The 20,932-nt window shown below is 37.4% G+C and overlaps 1 protein-coding gene across 9 annotated transcripts in view; it reads left to right on the top strand.

The window, feature by feature from the left end:
* Positions 1-20,932, top strand: part of CCDC138 (coiled-coil domain containing 138) — a 134,290-nt gene that overhangs the window by 4,614 nt on the left and 108,744 nt on the right. For 8 of the 9 annotated variants that reach the window (XM_042981051.1, XM_042981043.1, XM_042981046.1 and 5 more), the window contains 3 exons: positions 486-613; positions 9,525-9,709; positions 16,852-17,010. In XM_042981051.1, coding sequence (XP_042836985.1) covers positions 486-613; positions 9,525-9,709; positions 16,852-17,010 — 472 coding nt within the window. The remainder of the gene's footprint in view (positions 1-485; positions 614-9,524; positions 9,710-16,851; positions 17,011-20,932) is intronic. The other variant, XM_042981049.1, reaches the window with a different exon arrangement.

The raw sequence follows: 20,932 nt of genomic DNA, 5'->3' as shown, positions 1-20,932 counted from the left end.
TCCTTGAACAGCACTGCTCTAGAAATTTCAACTTTGAGATCATCTTTTTGGAGAAAACACCTGAGATTCTAGTTCTGCTTCACCTTACTAGTTATGTCACCTGTCCATTATTTAAATTCTTTAGGGTTTGGTTTCTTCCTGTTAGACATTACATTTTTTTAGCTAAAATTATAGCTGACATTACCTGTTATAGTGACCTCACAGAAATATTAGGAATCAAAGGAAAGAGATTGGCAGTTGTAGAACATTCTATAGGTATATGTTATTTTAAATTGTGCCCATTTGAATATGTAGAAAGATGTTTGTAGTGAGTTTTTAGACCATTGGCTGTTATTTTTCATATTTTTATGTTTTCCACTTTAAAATGTTTACTTGTTACTTTGTTTTCAATTTTTGTGCTGTTAATATTTGGAAAGCACTTTTATCTTTTTTAAATACTGTAGAAAACTTCCAGAATGCTGTGATAGAATTTTTTATTTTTAAAGCCTAGATGATGAACTGGATTCTTTTCAAGATTTGACGCAAAAAGAAGCAAAAGAAGACTTAATTGAAAATGATTATGGAGTTAGTACCTCCAAAATAACCAAGCAGTCTTTTAAAGACATAGAAAAAGGTAAAAGAGATACTCATTTTAGAACAGTCATTTCTTTCATTCTTTTTTTTTTTTTTTAATGTTTTATTTATTTTTGAGAGAGAGAGAGAGAGAGAGAGAGAGAGAGGGAGGGAGGGAGAGAGCACGAGCCAGGGAGGGACAGAGAGAGAGGGAAACACAGAATCCGAAGCAGACTCCAGGCTCTGATCTGTCAGCTATCCACCTGTGAGATCATGCTCTGAGCCAAAGTTAGACACTCAACCAACTGAGCCATCCAGGTGCCCCTAGAACAGTCATTTAAAAAGTAGCTTTGTTAAGTAGAGCACATAAAGCTTATCCTGTAGTAATAACACTGGTTCTCTGTATATTTCTGTGATCTTGCATTTGTGTAAGCCATGAGGCAGTAATTGTGCTTATTGTTAAACTAAAGAAGAGAAAGATAAACTTCATTGTTTTCCAGTAGTATTCCCATACTCTCAAAACTTACCAAAATAATTAACATACTGTGTAGTATTGATTTTAGGAGTAGAATTTAGTGATTCATCACTTATACACAACACCCAGTGCCCATCTCAACAAGTGCCCTCCTTAGTACACATTATTTAGCACAACCCCTTGCCCCACCTCCCCTCCAGCAACTCTTAGTTTCATCTGTGTATTTAAGAGTCTCTTACGGTTTGCCGCCTTCTCGTTTTTGTCTTATTTTTCCTTCCCTTCCCCTATGCTCATCTGTTTTGTTTCTTAAATTCCACACATGAGTGAAATCATACGATATTTATCTTTCTCTGACTGGTAATTCTCTTAGCATAATATACTCTAGGTTCATCCACATCATTGCAAATGGCAAGGTTTCATTCTTTTAGATCACTGAGTACTATTCCATTAGATAGATAGTTATAATCTGTATATATAGATATAATCTTCTTTATCCATTCATCAGTCGATGGACATTTGGGCTATTTCCATAATTTGACTCTTGTTGATAGTGCTGTTATAAACATTGAGATTCATGTGCTTCTTTGAATCAGCATTCCTGTATCCTTTGAATAAATACCTAGTAGTGCAGTCGCTTGGTCATAGGGTAGTTCTGTTTTAATTTTTTTTTTTTCAATATATGAAGTTTATTGTCAAATTGGTTTCCATACAACACCCAGTGCTCATCCCAAAAGGTGCCTTCCTCAATACCCATCACTCACCCTCCCCTCCCTCCCACCCCCCATCAACCCTCAGTTTGTTCTCAGTTTTTAAGAGTCTCTTATGCTTTGGCTCTCCCACTCTAACCTCTTTTTTTTTTTTCCTTCCTCTCCCCCATGGGTTTCTGTTAAGTTTCTAAGGATCCACATAAGAGTGAAAACATATGGTATCTGTCTTTCTCTGTATGGCTTATTTTACTTAGCATCACACTCTCCACTTCCATCCACGTTGCTACAAAAGGCCATATTTCATTCTTTCTCATTGCCATGTAGTACTCCATTGTGTATATAAACCACAATTTCTTTATCCATTCATCAGTTGATGGACATTTAGGCTCTTTCCATAATTTGACTATTGTTGAGAGTGCTGCTATAAACATTGGGGTACAAGTGCCCCTATGCATCAGTACTCCTGTATCCCTTGGATAAATTCCTAGCAGTGCTATTGCTGGGTCATAGGGTAGGTCTATTTTTACTTTTTTGAGGAACCTCCACACTGTTTTCCAGAGTGGCTTCACCAATTTGCATTCCCACCAACAGTTCAAGAGGGTTCCCGTTTCTGCACATCCTCTCCACCATCTATAGTCTCCTGATTTGTTCATTTTGGCCTCTCTGACTGGTGTGAGGTGATATCTGAGTGTGGTTTTGATTTGTATTTCCCTGATGAGGAATGACGTTGAGCATCTTTTCATGTGCCTGTTGGCCATCCGGATGTCTTCTTTAGAGAAGTGTCTGTTCATGTTTTCTGCCCATTTCTTCACTGGGTTATTTGGTTTTCAGGTGTGGAGTTTGGTGAGCTCTTTATAGGTTTTGGATACTAGCCCTTTGTCCGATATGTCATTTGCAAATATCTTTTCCCATTCCGTTGGTTGCCTTTTAGTCTTGTTGGTTGTTTCCTTTGCTGTGCAGAAGCTTTTTATCTTCATGAGGTCCCAGTAGTTCATTTTTGCTTTTAATTCCCTTGCCTTTGGAGATGTGTCAAGTAAGAGATTGCTACGGCTGAGGTCAGAGAGGTCTTTTCCTGCTTTCTCCTCTAGGGTTTTGATGGTTTCCTGTCGCACATTCAGGTCCTTTATCCATTTTGAGTTTATTTTTGTGAATGGTGTGAGAAAGTGGTCTAGTTTCAATCTTCTGCATGTTGCTGTCCAGTTCTCCCAGCACCATTTGTTAAAGAGACTGTCTTTTTTCCATCGGATATTCTTTCCTGCTTTGTCAAAGATTATTTGGCCATGCTTTTGTGGGTCTAGTTCTGGGGTTTGTATTCTATTGCATTGGTCTATGTGTCTGTTTTTGTGCCAATACCATGCTGTCTTGATGATTATAGCTTTGTAGTAGAGGCCAAAGTCTGGGATTGTGATGCCTCCTGCTTTGGTCTTCTTCAAAATTACTTTGGCTATTTGGGGTCATTTGTGGTTCCATATGAATTTTAGGATTGCTTGTTCTAGTTTCGAGAAGAATGCTGGTGCAATTTTGATTGGGATTGCATTGAATGTGTAGATAGCTTTGGGTAGTATTGACATTTTGACAATATTTATTCTTCCAATCCATGAGCACAGAATGTTTTTCCATTTCTTTATATCTTCTTCAATTTCCTTCATAAACTTTCTATAGTTTTCAGCATACAGATCTTTTACATCTTTGGTTAGATTTATCCCTAGGTATTTTATGCTTCTTGGTGTAATTGTGAATGGGATCAGTTTCTTTATTTGTCTTTCTGTTGCTTCATTGTTAGTGTATAAGAATGCAACTGATTTCTGTACATTGATTTTGTATCCTGCAACTTTGCTGAATTCATGTATCAGGTCTAGCAGACTTTTGGTGGAGTCTATCGGATTTTCCATGTATAATATCATGTCCTCTGCAAAAAGCGAAAGCTTGACTTCATCTTTGCCAATTTTGATGCCTTTGATTTCCTTTTGTTGTCTGATTGCTTATGCTAGCACTTCCAACGCTATGTTAAACAGCAGTGGTGAGAGTGGACATCCCTGTTGTGTTCCTGATCTCAGGGGAAAAGCCCTGAGTTTTTCCCCATTGAGGATGATGTTAGCTGTGGGCTTTTCATAAATGGCTTTTATGATGTTTAAGTATGTTCCTTCTATCCTGACTTTCTGAAGGGTTTTTATTAAGAAGGTTGCTGAATTTGTCAAATGCCTTTTCTGCATCAATTGACAGGATCATATTGTTCTTTTATTAACGTGATGTATCACGTTGATTGATTTGCAAATGTTGAACCAGCCCTGCAGCCCAGGAATGAATCCCACTGGATTATGGTGAATAATTCTTTTTCTATGCTGTTGAATTCGATTTGCTAGTATCTTATTGAGAATTTTTGCATCCATATTCATCCGGGATATTGGCCTGTAGTTCTCTTTTTTTACTGGGTCTCTGTCTGGTTTAGGAATCAAAGTAATACTGGCTTCATAGAATGAGTCTGGAAGTTTTCCTTCCCTTTCTATTTTTTGGAATAGCTTGAGAAGGATAGGTATTATCTCTGCTTTAAACGTCTGGTAGAACTCCCCTGGGAAGCCATCTGGTCCTGGACTCTTATTTGTTGGGAGATTTTTGATGACTGATTCAATTTCTTCACTGGTTATGGGTCTGTTCAAGCTTTCTATTTCCTCCTGTTTGAGTTTTGGAATTGTGGGTGTTTAGGAATTTGTCCATTTCTTCCAGGTTGTCCAGTTTGTTGGCATATAATTTTTCAGAGTATTCCCTGATAATTGCTTGTATCTCTGAGGGACTGGTTGTAATAATTCCATTTTCATTCATGATTTTATCTATTTGGGTCATCTCCCTTTTCTTTTTGAGAAGCCTGGCTAGAGGTTTGTCAATTTTGTTTATTTTTTCAAAAAACCAACTCTTGTTTTTGTTGATCTGCTCTACAGTTTTTTTTAGATTCTATATTGTTTATTTCTGCTCTGATCTTTATGATTTCTCTTCTTCTGCTGGGTTTAGGCTGCCTTTGCTGTTCTGCTTCTATTTCCTTTAGGTGTGCTGTTAGATTTTGTATTTGGGATTTTTCTTGTTTCTTGAGATAGGCCTGGATTGCAGTGTATTTTCCTCTCAGGACTGCCTTTGCTGCATCCCAAAGCGTTTGGATTGTTGTATTTTCATTTTCGTTTGTTTCCATATCTTTTTTAATTTCTTCTCTAATTGCCTGGTTGACCCACTCATTCTTTAGTAGGGTGTTCTTTAACCTCCATGCTTTTGGAGGTTTTCCAGACTTTTTCCTGTGGTTGATTTCAAGCTTCATAGCATTGTGGTCTGAAAGTATGCATGGTATGATCTCAATTCTTGTATACTTATGAAGGGCTGTTTTGTGACCCAGTATATGATCTATCTTGGAGAATGTTGCATGTGCACTCGAGAAGAAAGTATATTCTGTTGCTTTGGGATGTAGAGTTCTAAATATATCTGTCAAGTCCAACTGATCCAATGTATCATTCAGGGACCTTGTTTCTTTATTGACCGTGTGTCTAGATGATCTATCCATTGCTGTAAGTGGAGTATTAAAGTCCCCTGTAATTACCACATTCTTATCAATAAGGTTGCCTATGTTTATGAGTAATTGTTTTATTTATTTGGGGGCTCTGGTATTCGGTGCATAGACATTTATAATTGTTAGCTCTTCCTGATGGATAGACCCTGTAATTATTATATAATGCCCTTCTTCATCTCCTGTTACAGTCTTTAAAGTCTAGTTTGTCTGATATAAGTATTGCTACTCCAGTTTTCTTTTGACTTCCAGTAGCAAGATAGTTCGCCATCCCCTCACTCTTAATTTGAAGGTGTCCTCAGGTCTAAAATGAGTCTCTTGTAGACAGCAAATAGGTGGGTCTTGTTTTTTTATCCAGTCTGATACCCTATGTCTTTTGGTTGGCGCATTTAATCCATTTACATTCAGTGTTATTATAGAAAGATACGGGTTTAGAGTCATTGTGATGTCTGTATGTTTTATGCTTGTAGTGATGTCTCTGGTACTTTGTCTCACAGGATCCCCCTTAGGATCTCTTGTAGGGCTGGTTTAGTGGTGATGAATTCCTTCAGTTTTTGTTTGTTTGGGAAGACCTTTATCTCTTTCTCTATTCTAAATGACAGATTTGCTGGATAAAGGATTCTCGGCTGCATATTTTTTCCGTTCATCACATTGAAGATCTCCTGCCATTCTTTTCTGGCCTGCCAAGTTTCAGAAGAGAGATCAGTCACGAGTCTTATAGGTCTCCCTTTATATATTAGGGCACGTTTATCCCTTGCTGCTTTCAGAATTTTCTCTTTATCCTTGTATTTTGCCAGTTTCACTATGATATGTCGTGCAGAAGATCAGTTCAAGTTACGTCTGAAGGGAGTTGTCTGTGCCTCTTGGATTTCATTGCCTTTTTCCTTTCCCAGATCCGGGAAGTTCTCAGCTATTATTTCTTCAAGTACACCTTCAGCACCTTTCCCTCTTGCTTCTTCTTCTGGAATACCAATTATGCGTAGATTATTTCTCTTTAGTGCATCACTTAGTTCTCTAGTTTTCCCCTCATACTCCTGGATTTTTTTCTCTCTCTTTTTCTCAGCTTCCTGATTTTCCATAATTTTATCTTCTAGTTCACCTATTCTCTCCTCTGCCTCTTCAATCTGAGCCGTGGTCGTTTCCATTTTATTTCACAGCTTGTTTATAGCATTTTTTAGCTCCTCCTGACTATTCCTTAGTCCCTTGATCCCTGTAGCAATAGATTTTCTGCTGTCCTCTATGCTGTTTTCAAGCCCAGCGATTAATTTCATGACTGTTATTCTAAATTCACTTTCTGTTATATTGTTTAAATTCTTTTTGATCAGTTCGTTAGCTGTTGTTATTTCCTGGAGATTCTTTTGAGGGGAATTCTTCAGTTTGGTCTTTTGGATAGTCCCTGGAATGGTGCAGACCTGCAGGGCACTTCCCTGTACTGTCTTGAATAACTTGCATTGGTGGGCGGGGCAGCAGTCAGACCTGATGTCTGCCCCCAGCCCACCGCTAGGGCCACAGTCAGACTGGTGTGTACCTTCTCTTCCCCTCTCCTAAGGGCAGGATTCACTGTGGGGTGGCGTGGCCTGTCTGGGCTACTTGCACACTGCCAGGCTTGTGGTGCTGGGGAACTGGTGTATTAGCTGGGGTGGATAGCCAAGGTGCACGGGGGCGGGAGTGGCAGGCTCAGCTCCCTTCTCCTTCTTCTCCTTTCGGTGATCCCCTTCGGGAGGGGCCCTGTGGCACCGGGAGGGAGTCAGACCCTCTGCTTGAGGGATGGATCCGCAGAAGCACAGCATTCGGTGTTTGCGCGGTGCAAGCAAGTTCCTTGGCAGGAACTGGTTCCCTTTGGGATTTTGGCTGGGGGATGGGCGAGGGAGATGGCCCTGGCGAGCGCCTTTGTTCCCAGCCAAGCTGAGCTCTGTTGTCCGGGGCTCAGCAACTCTCCCTCCCGTTTTCCTCCAGCCTTCCCACTCTCAGAGTAGAGCTGTTAACTTATAACCTTCCAGATGTTAAGTCCTGCTTGCTGTCCAAACACACTCCGTCTGGCCCCTCCGCATTTGCCAGCCAGACTTGGGGTCTCTGCTTGACTGGCAGGCTGCCGCCCCCCCCCCCCCCGGCTCCCTCCCGCCAGTCCCTGTAGCGCACACCGCCTCTCCACCCTTCCTACCCTCTTCCGTGGGCCTCTCGTCTGCACTTGGCTCCAGAGACTCCATTCTGCTAGTTTTCTGGTGGTTTTCTGGGTTATTTAGGCAGGTGTAGGTGGAATCTAAGTGACCAGCAGGATGCAGTGATCCTAGCGTCCTCCTACGCTGCCATCTTCCCCTCTGTTTTAAATTTTTTGAGGAACCTCCATACAGTTTTCAACTAAGTACTTTTTATAATTTCTTGTTTTTTTTTCATAGCAGTATTTGTTAGGAAGTCAGTAAATATTGTGGTAAATTTGAGTAAACCCTTAATATTTTAAGACTACTGCAGATTGCTTAAGGTACAACTTCTTCAGGCACTTGTTTAATAACTCTCTCTGTACATGGCTGCATGTCATAGTTTTGTCAGGATTTCAGGGCACCCAGAGATGGCTTCCTCTTGGCTGCAAGACTTTTAGAGCACTGTTCCCTCTCTGATAGCCTCCGCGCATCTCTTCTGGGCATACATTGTCTGTACGCAACACAAACTCATTTCTCCCTTCCTGCTCTTTGTCATCCTGTTTGTTCCATTCATCTCAGTTTGAGGAAAATGAAAAATAATTATGCCTGGACTTGTGTTTCCGGCTACATGGTGGATTTTCCCCCTGAAAAACAATTGAAAATAGAGGATAATGTAAAAAAAAAAAAAAAAAAAAGGGTGAATATATTTAAAAGTTAACATAATTAAGGAATATTTAAGCTACTGATTGTGAGCTGGGAATCTAGAAAGGCAAGCAGCGCACTGAAAGTGTCTTTCACTTTAAGGGCGTTTGCTGGACTGAGTGAAGTGAAACTTTTTCTTTGTTAGAAATTCATGTAATTTTTATTTTGGCTCCCTAGGGTCTGTCCAAGATGGGGAGTAAAATAGACCCCCTTCTTAAACCTGGCGTTCTGGGAGTAAAATAGGAGGCCCCCTTCTTAAAACTGGTGTTCTCAGGAAGGCTAATGCAAGTTAAAACCACAGCTTTCAGTATTAACAGAAAATAAACTCTGACAATACAGTGTTGGCAAAGAAATGAAGCAAGAGGAACTTGCTCATCCGCTGCTGTTGGGAGAGTAAATTAGTATAAGCACTTTGGGAAGCATTTTGGCATCACTAACACAGTTGAACATGTACATGTACCCTGTGATCCAGCATTGTTGCTGTTAGTCATATACCCTAGGTAAACTCTTGAATGCGTGTAACAGGAGCCATGTGCATAGAGCATCTATGTAGACAAACAGCTCACGTATCGACCTATAGTAGAATGTTGGCATATAAAAATATAAAACAAAATGAAGTAGTGAAGATTTTGACCTGATTCTGTCATTAACATAAGAACATATTTAAAGGAGGTTATAGAAATTACATAATTGCATCATTAAATGATTACAGATATTATATAAAGTTTAAAACAGGCAAGACAATAGGCAAAACAAAGTCTTAAAATTTTTTTTTACCCAAGTAGTAAAAATTTAAAAAGTAAAGCAATGGTTAATGCTATATTTGGCTTAGTAGTTAATTTGGTTTAAGGGAGAGAAGGGAATGTGATCTGGGGCTTCTGAGGTAATTTTCCATTTCTTGGCCTAGGCAGTTAATACATGAATATTTTCATGCACTTTGAAATCTATTTTGAAATAATTTCAGACTTACAAAAAAGTTGCAAAAAGAGCAAAGAGCATCTGTAAGACCTTTACACAGATCTTCTAAATGTTAACATTTTATCACATTTATTGTATAATTCTTTCTCTCTGCAAGTCTCTACTTGGAGACTTCTTTTTTTGTTTTGTTTTGTTGTTTTTGAGAGAGACATGAGTGGGGAGGAGGGACAAGGGAGAGAGCGACAGAATCCCAAGCAGGGTCCATGCTTAGCACGGAGGCTGACACACGGCTCGATCTCGCGACCGTGAGAGCACAACCTGGGCCAAAATCAAGAGTCAGGTGCTCAGCTGACTGAGTCACCCAGGCAGCCCAATACTTGGAGACTTTTTACAATACTATAATTCACATTTAAAGTAACTTTCTGAAGATTACTCTGAAATACTTAAAACTGTAAATTAATAAGCTTGATAATTTTTTTTACCAGTTGCCCAGCCAACTAATTTGGCCGCAAATTCAAGAAATTGGACTGAATGTTGTAGTGATGCAAGTGACTGTCCTCTGAGACGTGTTAGCTATCCGACATCTAAAGTACCAAACAAGCAGAAAATACTTCCATATCAGATTAATCAGATATATGATGAATTATTTCAAATACATCAGAAACTGCAGGTAAGAACTCAAAACTGAATTTAGAATTCAGATGTATTTATGTTCTAAATACCAAACATTTATAAAATTTGAATAGAGTATGTCATTTAAATTATTTTAGGTAAGTCTGTTGAGATACGGTGAGAAGGGACAAATTTATTACAATTATTGAAGGGAAATTTTATAGCTGAGGGAAAAATTTAAATGGTGTTTTTATGAATAGGTATATTTCTTGGATTTCAGACTGTCTGGTGTTTTATGTTTATTTCTTTATTTCCATCCCATCCTTGCTTCTGAAATAAAACAATATCTGCTGGTAAAATGTGCTTTTTCTGTTTTTTTTTTTAGTTTGTTTGTTTGTTTATTTATTTATTTATTTAGAGAGAACCAGCAGGGGAGGGGCAGAGAGAGAGAGGATCCGAAGCAGGTTCTGTGCTGACATCAGAGAGCCTGGTGTGGGGCTTGAACTCACAAACTGTGAGATCATGACCTAAGCTGAAGTCGGATGCTTAACTGACTTAGCCACCCAGGTGCCCTTAAAATGTGCTTTTTGAAGTAGTGTTCCTGATGCATTGTTTTAAATACCTATACATAAGAAGTTCTCTTGTCACTTCTCACCAGAATTCAGTTCAGAACATTGATATTTTGTCTTCTTTGGGATTTTTTTATTTCTAAAAGATGTAATTCATATATTTATTAAGTGTCCACTAGGTGGGAGTACAGAAGGAAGCAAAAGTATGTATAATACACAATTCCTGACTGAAACTGTTCTAGCTGGAATTGTACATATGTTTGCATACAATGAAATGGTTACACATTTTTTTAAAAACTAGTATTAAAAAAAGAACAACCCAGTATCTCATTTTGTCTAAATAATTCAGATTATAATTACTATAGCATTTCAGAAAAATTATTTTTGCCTAAAATCACTGGAGAAAAGCTCAAGGAGGGTCTAAAGTTGACTGAGAAAAAATTTAGAGAGGAGGTGGGAAGGCCATTCCAGGTGGCAAGGAGTTGGAGGGGAGAAGTTTTGGGAAAGGAGTGATTTGTCAGACTGAGTTTATCAGCCTGTCTGAAGAAAGAACAGCCAGGCTAGCTGTTACAGGCTTTTTTAAAATGTGCTTTGTTTTTTTAAAGAGAACTTTTTATTTATTTATTTATTTATTTATTTATTTATTTATTTATTTATTTATGTCTTTGTGTATTTTTAATGTTTGTTTACATCTGAGAGAGAGGGAGAGACAGAGCGCAAGCGGCTGAGGGGCAGAGAGAGAGGGAGACAGAATCTGAAGCAGGCTCCAGGCTCTGAGCTGTCAGCACAGAGCCTGATGTGGGGCTTGAACCCACGAGCCATGAAATCATGACCTGAGCTGAAGTCAGACACTTAACTGACTAAGCCACCCAGGCACCCCTGTTTTTGTTTTATTTTTGAGAGAGGGAGCGCGTGCACATTGCGGGGAGGAGCAGAGAGAGAGAGGGAGGCAGAATTGGAAGCAGGCTCCAGGCTCAGCTAATCAGCACACAGCCCAGTGTGGGGCTCGAACTCACGAATGGTGAAGTCATGCCCTGAGCTGAAGTCCAACTGAGCCACCCACGTGTCCCAGGTGCTACAGGTTTTTAAGCAAATGAGTGACAGAGTAACAGCGCATTGGAAAGATTCTTTTACTAATAATTTATAAGATAAAAAAGAATTAGCAGGCAAAGAGAATAAGCAAGTTTGTAAAGATACATCATTTACTGTAAACACAATATAGATACAAATATTTAATTAAAAATGAAGTGCAGTGGATTAATCTAGTTTAATTTATAGTTGACTCTAACTTGAACATTTTTTTTTTGGTCATCTGTTATGTTATTAAGTGTACATATTTTGTCTTACTCTTTGATTTTATTCAACATACATTTGAACACTTGTTAATATGTATTTGCGTGCTTGGTGTTGAGTGTATGGAAGTAAATAAAATATATATGGTTCTTGCCACACATAGCTTATTAAAATCAATTGTGAGCACTCATATAGTTATAATTTTATAAATTTAAGTAAATAATATAGGTACAGTATGAAACCTGATTGGGATAGATTGAAAGGTCAGGTAAGGTTTTCTGAGAAAGTAACATTTAAATTAAACTGTGGAGGAAGAATAAGGGATAAGCCCTACTAGACTGTGATGGTCTAGTATGAGAAGCCCTAGAAGCCTGATGATATGTTCATTCAAGGAAATTGTAGTAAGTAACAGGATTTTTAGAGTAGGGGAATTGCTTAATGTAATGTATGCTTATTAAATCAATGGGTTGTAGGGGCATAGGTGTGGAAGTTGGGAGACTGGGAAGGATATCCTACTGTAATCACGCAGGTGAGAGGTAATGGTAACTTGGACTGGATGGTGGCAGAGAAATGGAATTGAATAGATTAGAGATTGCTTTTGGAGGTAAAATTGGCTAGACTTGGTGTAATGAGTTGAATGTGGTATAGGAGAGAATAGGTGTCTGGGATGATTCCCATATTTCTGGTTTGTACAACTTGGAAGAATAGATACAGAGAGAAAGATCAAGATTTTAGTTTGGAATGGATTAAGTTTGAGGATTTAATGGAGACATAATAGTTAAAAGCTTGGCATTTAGAACAAAGGTCTTGGATGTGTAACTAAATTGGGAGTCATTCACATAGATATTTAAAGCTGTCACCTGTAGCTGAGATCTAGAGAGAGGGCAGAATGTGAAGACATGTGACTAGTCTGATGGTGTCCTGGGTTAGGATGATGGGTAGAAAGAAGTGATTGGAGTCTAAACATTTTTAAGGGATGGGATCAGTAGGTCTTGGAGATTGTTTTGATATGGAAGGTGTACAGTAGGGTTTTATTCTAATTTTTATTCTTTTTAATGTTTATTTATTTTGAGAGAGAGAGCGGGGAAGGGGTAGAGAGAGAAGGAAAGAGAATCCCAAGCATGGGATTGCTGACAATCCATGCTGATAGCTTGGAGCTGGATGCAAGGCCCTGTCTCACTAACTGTGAGATCATGACCTGAGCGGAAATCAAGAGTTGGATGATTAACCAACTGAGCCACCCAGGCACCCCATTCAGTAGGGTTTTAGTCAAGAATGAAATGTAGGTTTATTCTTTTGGCTATTGGATAAATGATGCTGCTTTTTGTTAAGGGTAGGGAACAAAACTGGAGGAGGAGAGAATTCTGTTTTTTTGAAATTTATTTTTTCCTTTTGAATGTTTTTTTGAAATGTATAACTTCAATTTTTGTGCAGGAAATAATTCCTTTATTATTATTAGTATCTTTTCATTTGCAACATTTGACTAGGTAACACTGTATTTTAGTTTTTAAAAGTTTATAAAATACTTAGGACCTACAGAAAAACATAGGGAATATTATAATATCAACTGTATACCCATTAATATTGCATAATGCTAATGTTTTATTAATAATTCTATATATTATTTTTAAAAGAAATAGAGTATTTCACTTAGAGTTGAAACAGCCTTCTTCCCTCCCATTTCTTCTCCCTTTTCCCAGAATTAAGCACTCCCTTGAAATTGGTGTGGATCTGTTGTCTCCTATTTTAGCACTTTTATGTATTCACATGTAGTAATTGCTTTGAATGTTTTAAAACATTACATAAGTAATGATATATTGTGGCTTTCTTTTTGTAGTTTCTTTGCTTCATTCATTGTTATATTTTTGGATTTATGTGTTTGGAAAATGTAGATCTAGTTCATTCATTTTATTTTTTTATTTTTTATTTTTTAAGATACTCATTAAAAAAATTTTTTTAATGTTTATTTTTGAGAGAGAGACAGAAACAGAAGCAGGGGAGGGCAGAGAGAGGGGCAGATACAGAATCGGACGCGGGCTCCAAGCTCCGAGCTGTTAGCACAGAACCTGATGTGGGTCTCCAACTCATGAGCCATGAGATCATGACCTGCGCTGCAGTTGGATGCCTAACCTACTGAGCCACCCAGGCGCCCGTATTTAACTGCCATGTAGGATTTTGGCCTCTAAATAAACCACCATTACTTTATTTATTTCTATATAAATATATAAGATGGAGTTTATACTTTACAAACAGTTCTGTTTAAGTATCCTTAACTTATAAGAAGAAAATGTGCAGGGTGCTACTAAATTGTTCTCCAAAGTGGCTGTGCCTACTTATTTACGTTCCCATCGTCAACATCCCAGAGTTGTCTTTCCCCCATAATCTGATAGCTGTCTCACTGATGTAGTTTGCATTTTTTGTCTGTGAATGTTAAATCCATTAAGATGATTCTGAGTTCTGACACTAATGAGACCATATTTTTAAGCGAACCAGAATAGTAATTTGCAGATGCATATCCACCACTTTGAGTAAAAGTACCAATTTCTTTTATATTAAATCTGAATGTTAAAAGTATATGAGATGACAACTCTGTGTTCAGGAGTTAAGTTTCAATTTTGTAGAATTCTGGGATTCTTTGTTAATCAAACAATATAAGCATCATAGTAGGACATTCTGGCTTTCATCATGCTGAGATAAAAGAATTCTAGCAAGTTTTTGTTAACAGTTGACCAATGGTGGTGCATCTGTTAATGATTGCATTAGAATCCATCTCTTCCAAGGCTAAGTATATCTCCCTCAGGAACTGCTGGAACTGAGGCAGGTGAAGGCAGGTGGAGGCCTGGTCCCAGAAAGTTTCTACATCTAAAACCTGATAGTCAAAAAAAGGTCTACTAAATAAATTTTTTTTTTTTTAAGTTTTTAAGTCCAGTTAACATACAATGTTATGTTAGTTTCAGGTGTGCAATATAGTGATTAAACAATTCCATACATCTTGAGCCATCTCCAATAAAGGGAAAATGTGATATATCCTCACAGTGGCCTCCTGAGCGCTACATAAAACAGTGAACACGCATCAAATAGTTCCAGAAGCTAGGACGTCCAAGATCAAGCTTCAGCAGATTCATTGTCTGTTGGGAGCCCACTTTCCAGTTCATAGACAGCCATCTTTTTGTTGTATCCTTACATGTTGGAAGGGCCTCTTATTTTTTTTAAAGTGTACAATTTAGTTATTTTTGGTATATTCAAAGAGTATATGCTGCCATCAGCACAGCCAATTTTAAAATATTTTCATTATCCAGTCTACTCATTAGATACCTCCCACCCCACCTAACTCCTCTCAGCCCTAGGCAACCATTAATCTATTTTCTGGGTATAGATTTGTTTATTCTGGACTTTTCATATAAATGCAATAATATAATATGTAGTGTGTATGAAGTGCCTGGCTTCTTTCAGCCTGATATTTTCGAGGTTCATCTGTGTTGCAGCATATATCAGAACTTTATTCCTTTTTATTACTGAATACTCCATTACATAAATACACCACATTTTCTTTTTTTCTTTTTTTCCATCAGTTGATGGACATGTGGGTTTCTACTTTTTGGCTATTATGACTAATGCTGCTGTGAACATTCATGTTTACATTTTGTGTGGACATCTGCTTTCATCTCTCTTTGGTGTATTTGAAGGAATAGAATTGCAGGGTCATGTGGTAGCTCTGTGCTTGACTCTGAGGAATTTTCAAGACTTTTCCAATATGACTGCATCGTTTTACATTCCCACCAGCAGTGTATGAGGGTTCTATTTTCTTGACATCGTTGACAACATTGGTTATTTGTCTTTTTGATTCTGACCATCCTAGTGGGTGTGAAGTGACACCTCATTGTGGTTTTGATTTGCATTTCCCTGATGGCTAATTGAATTCAGTTTTGGACATGTTTATTTTGTGCTACCTGAAAGCAGCACAATTCAGTAGGCAGTTTGGACTTGAGTTTGGAACTTAGGAGAAAGAGCTGAGCAATTGTAGGTGGGGAGCAGTTAGCACATACATGGTAATTTAGCCATTGAGTGGAGAGAACCAAGCAGAGAGAGTATAAGATGAGAAGGGAAGTGGCTTAAGCCCAAATCCTGAGGAACATTGGTAATGACAGTAGAGGAAGCAGAGCCTGCAAAGAAGACTGAGAAGCCCTGGCCAGAGAGTGAGGTGGAAAACCAGGATAAAGTAGTGTCATGGAGACCAATGAAAGAGATTATTTTAGGTTGGAAGAAAGGGGCTCTGGTATAAAATGCTGTTGAGAGACTCTACAGAACTGAAAGTGACCTTCAGATGCAATAATAGGTAAGCCATTTCATTAGGGGGATGCAGGCCAAGGCCAGATTGAAGTAAATTGAGGAGTGATTAGGAAATAAAGAAGAGGGTTCAACAGGTGTAGACAGACTGTTAAAGAATTTTATGAAAGGGAGGCAGTTAGTGGGCATTTTCAAAAGAAACTCCATTTCAGATGAGATGGGAGAGATTAAAAATATTACAGGGGTTATCAGCATGGCAGTGTCCACAAGAAGACAGCAGGCAATGAGATCCTGAGTCTGCCTTTGTAATGTAATGTAAAGAAGAGAACTGTGTGTCTTGAGGGCAGGAGATTGGTGTTTCCTTCTGCTGTCTTCTGTATTCCCTGTGAAGTTAGAGATGAGGCTGTCTGAACAGAATGGTGTAGGAGGGAGGTGAGGTTTCAAAGTAAAGAGTGGAGAAGGCTTGAAATAAACACTGTGGAGAGTGAGAGAGAGAGTGAATCATGAAAATATAAAATGATTTCTGGACTGCATTGAGAATCTGATATAGGTTCCATGAATTTACAACAGTACAACTTTTCCTGATGTGTGAGTTCTCTCCATTGGTATGGAGTAGTGCGGCATTGAGGCTGGGTAGGTGGTTAGTACTGTAATGTAGGGCTGGGGCCTTTCAGTCCAAGTGAAGGACAAGAAGGGAAGGGGGCGGAGAGTATAGGAAAAGAGCAGATGGTGAAGTTGAAGTACGACATGGAATTGAAGCTGGAAAGGGAGTTATTCTGCATAGTACTGATGCATTTTGTACCTCAAATTCTCTAGAGTCCTCATAGTAGAATCTCACTATGTTGTCACATCATTTTGCAACAAGATAGAATTTCTGTGCAAACTTAACTTGCTGTGCTAGTCTGGCTGTTACTGTAATCCACACTTTACTTGTACCCATGTAGTCCTAAACACCATTTGATTAAGCTACAACCTCAGTAAATAAAAACATAATTTGTAGAGTTTGTGAATATATTTTCTAAAAACACTTGAATCTGACATTTTAATACAGTGTGAAACTGCAGCCCAACAGGAGTTTGCTGAAGAACTTCAAAAGCGGGAACGTTTTTTAGTTGAAAGAGAACAACTGCTTTTCAGACATGAAACTGCTTTGAGTAAAATTAAAGGTGTCGAAGAAGAGGTTCTTACAAGATTTCAGATTATGAAGGAGGTAACTATATAGCATTTGATTTCATAGTAATATAATTTGTGTTTTTCTTCTTAATTTAGATTCACTAGATCTTAGCATTTTGTCACATTCTTCTCCAACCTCCCTTCCCCCCACGTATTTTTTCCTGAGCCATTTGAAACTCATTTGCAAAAATCATGACTCAACACCCCTAAATACTTCCTTAGTATTATCACTACTTAATCTTAGGACTATGTGTCTCCTAAGTAAGCATAAGGGCATTTGCTGCATGGTTAACATATTAGGAAATTAATGGTACTTGAATAATTTAATTTAATGTAATACACAGTCCACATTCACTTTCCCAGTTGGGCCTTGAAATCTTTTGTTTTTATTTTCTGATCAAAGAACTAGACAGAATTTTTGCATTACATTTGATTTTTATGTCTTTTTGGTTTCTTTGGATGTAGAGCAGTCAACCAGTTTTCTTTTTGTAAGACCTTTCTTTGAAGATTCCAGGCCAGCAGTCTTATGTCATGTCCTGGATGGATTTGCTAAGGATTTTATTCAGGTTAAATATTTTTCTCAAGAATATTATCTAGGTGATATAGTATACTTTCTTTCATATCAATAGATACATTACTATCTGTGTAACTTACAGAGAATGAATTTCATTCTGTTTTGAAAAATGCATATAGTCTTGTAATCACCACCATAATTCTGATAAAGAATAATTCTAGCACCCCAAAGGTTTCCTTACACTCCTTTGTAGTTATCTCTCCCTGCTCCCTGCACCCTGCCCTGGCAACCCCTGACCTATTTTCTGTCCCTGTACTTCTGCCTTTCCCAGAATGTCATGTAAATAGAATTGTGATTTTTCTTTATCTGTGGTTTTCAGCAGCAATTCAATTAGGAGGTATCTCCACATGTTTTTCTTTGAGTTTACCCTGTTTGGGGTTCCCTGAACATCTTGACTTTGTAGATGAATGTCTTTTACCAAATTTGGGAAGTTTTCAACCAGTGTTTCTTCAAATATTTTTTATGTTCCAACTGCTTTCTCCTCCTTCTGTGTCTCCAGTGACTCATATGTTAGGTCTTTTGCTGTTACAAACTGCTGAGGCTCTGCTCCTTTTTCCTCGTCTATTTCTTCTGTGCTCTTCAAATTTGATAATATCTGTTGTCTGTCGTTATGTTCATTGTTTATCCTTGCATATCCATGTTGCTACTGAGATCATCTAGTGAATTTTTTGTTTCTGATATTTTAATGTTCTAAAATTGCTAATTAGGTTCTTTTTAAAATTATGTTTAATTTTCCTCATGAGCATTTTTATCTTTCCATTTGTATTCATTTGTATTTACCTCATAGAACACACCTAAAAATTCAACATCTGGGTCATGTAAGGATTGGTATTTTTCTTGCGACATAGTCACATTTTTCTTGTTCTTTGCATGTTCAGTGACTTTTGGATTATATTTGGGACTTTGTGGATATTATACAGATTCTGGATCTGGTTATAATCCTCTGGAGAATGTTTCTTTTTTTAAGCAGTCAACCCAATTGAGTTGTTTGTTTATAAATTAAAGTATAGCTTATGGACCTTATGTTAGTTTCAGATGTACAACATAGTGATTCAACTTTTATATATATTATGAAATGCTCACCACGATAAACTAGTTACCATCTGTCACTATATAGTGAATGCTATTACAATATTATTAACTATATTCTCTATGGTGTACTTTACATCCCTGATTTATTTAATTTTATAACTGGAAGTTTGTGCCTTTTGACCACCTTCACCCGTTTTTCCTACTGCCTACCTCCTCCCCTCCCATCTGGCAGTCACCACCAGTTCTTTCTTTTAGGAGTCTGTTTCTGTTTTATTTTGTTTGTTCATTTGTTTTGTTTTTAGATTTTATATATAAGTGAAATCATGCGGTATTTGTCTTTCTCTGACTTCTTTCACTTAGCATAATACCCTCTAGGTTCCTTCATGTTGTCACAAATGGTAGAATTTCATTCTTTTTTACGTCTGAGTACTATTCCATTGTGGATTTATACCACATCTTTATCCATTCATCTATCAGTGGACACTGAGGTTTCTTCCATATCTTAGCTATTGTAAATAATGCTGCAATGCACATAGGTATGCATATATCTTTTGAAATTAATGTTTTCATTTTCTTTAGGTAAATAACCAACAGTGGGATTGCTGGATCATATGGTATTTTTATTTCTAATTTTTTGAGGAACTTCCATAGTGCTTTCCAGAGTGTCTGTATCAATTTACATTTTCACCACCAGTGCACAAAGTTACCCTTTCCTCACGTCTTACCAATACTTGTTATTTCTTGTGTTTTTGATACAAGCCATTCTGACTGGTATAAGGTGATATCTCATTGTGGCTTTGATTTGCATTTCCCTGACAATTTTAGTGGATTGAGCATTTTTTTCATGTACCTGTTGGCCATCAGTATGTCTTTGGAAAAGTATCTGTTCAGGTCCACTTCCCATTTTTTAATTGGATTGTTTATTTTGGTGTTGAGTTGTATGAGTTCTTTATATATTTTGAGTATTAACCAGTATCCACATTTATTGGATATATAATTTGCAAGTATCTTCTCTTGTTCAGTAGGTTGCTTTTTTGTTTTATTGTTTCCTTCACTGTTCAAAAGGTTTTTAGTTTGATGTAGACCCAGTTGTGGTTTTTTGCCCCCCAATTGTTTATTTTTGTTTTTGTTGCCCTTGTCTGAAGAGACAGACCAAAAAAACATTGCTAAGACTGATATCCAGAAGTTTAATACCCTTGTTTTCTTTTAGGAGTTTTATGGTTTCAGGTCTTACATTTAGATCTTTAGTTCATTCCTAATTTATTTTTATATATGGTATGAGAGAGTGTTTTCCTAAATTAAGAAAGTTTCATTCTTTTGTATGTAGCTTTTTAGTTTTCTCAGCACTATTTATTGAAGAGACTCTTTCCCCATTGTATCTTCTTTCCTCCTTTGTTGTAGATTACTTTACCATATAAGCGTGAATTTATTTTGGGGCCCTCTGTTCTGTTCCCTTGATCTCCATGTCAGTTTTTGTGCCAACACTATACTGTTTTGATAACTATAGCTTTGCAGTATTGTTGGAAAAGTGCGAGGATGATACCTCCAAGTTTGCTCTTCTTAAAGTTGCTCTGGCTGTTTTGGGTCTTTTGTGGTATTATTTGTTCTAGTTCTGTGAAAAAGACTGTTGGTATTTTGGTAAGGATTGCATTCAATCTGTAGATTACGTTAGGTAGTATGGGCATTTTAACAGTATTAGTTGTTTTAATCCATGAGCATGGTATATCTTATTTATTTGTGACATCTTCTATTTCTTTTATTAATGTCATATAGTTTTCAGAGTAAAGGTCTTTCACCTCCTTGGTTAAATTAATTCCTAGGTATTCTTATTGTTTTTAGTGCAATTGTTAGTATGATTGTTTTCTTAATTTCTCTTTCTGCTATTATGGTATTAGTATAAAAACACAACTGATTTCTGTATATTAATTTTGTATCCTGCAACTTTACTGAATTCATATATTCTAATAGTTTCTGGTGAATTCTTTATGGTTTACTATATAGAATATAATGTCATCTGCAGATAGTGACAGTTTTACATCTTCCTTACCAACTTGGATGTCTTTTATTTCTTTTTCCTGTCTGATTGCTGTGGCTAGGACTTCCAATGCTGTGTTGAATAAAAGTGGTAAAAGTAGGCATTCTAGTCTTATTCCTAATCTTAGAGTAAAAGCTTGTAGCTTTCACCTTTGAGTATGATGCTAGCTATAGCTTTCCAATGTATGGCCTTTATTACGTTGAGGTATGTTCCCTCTGTACTCACTTTGTTAACAGTTTTTATCATGAATGGATGTTGCCTTTTGATAAATGTTTTTTCTGCATCTGTTGAGATGACCATATGGTTTTTATCCTTCAT

Source organism: Panthera tigris, chromosome A3 (assembly GCF_018350195.1).
Source record: "Panthera tigris isolate Pti1 chromosome A3, P.tigris_Pti1_mat1.1, whole genome shotgun sequence".
In the NCBI taxonomy this organism is placed as follows: Eukaryota; Metazoa; Chordata; class Mammalia; order Carnivora; family Felidae; genus Panthera; species Panthera tigris.
Note: the sequence above shows the minus strand (reverse complement) of the source record. Positions and strands in the feature narration are given on the sequence as shown.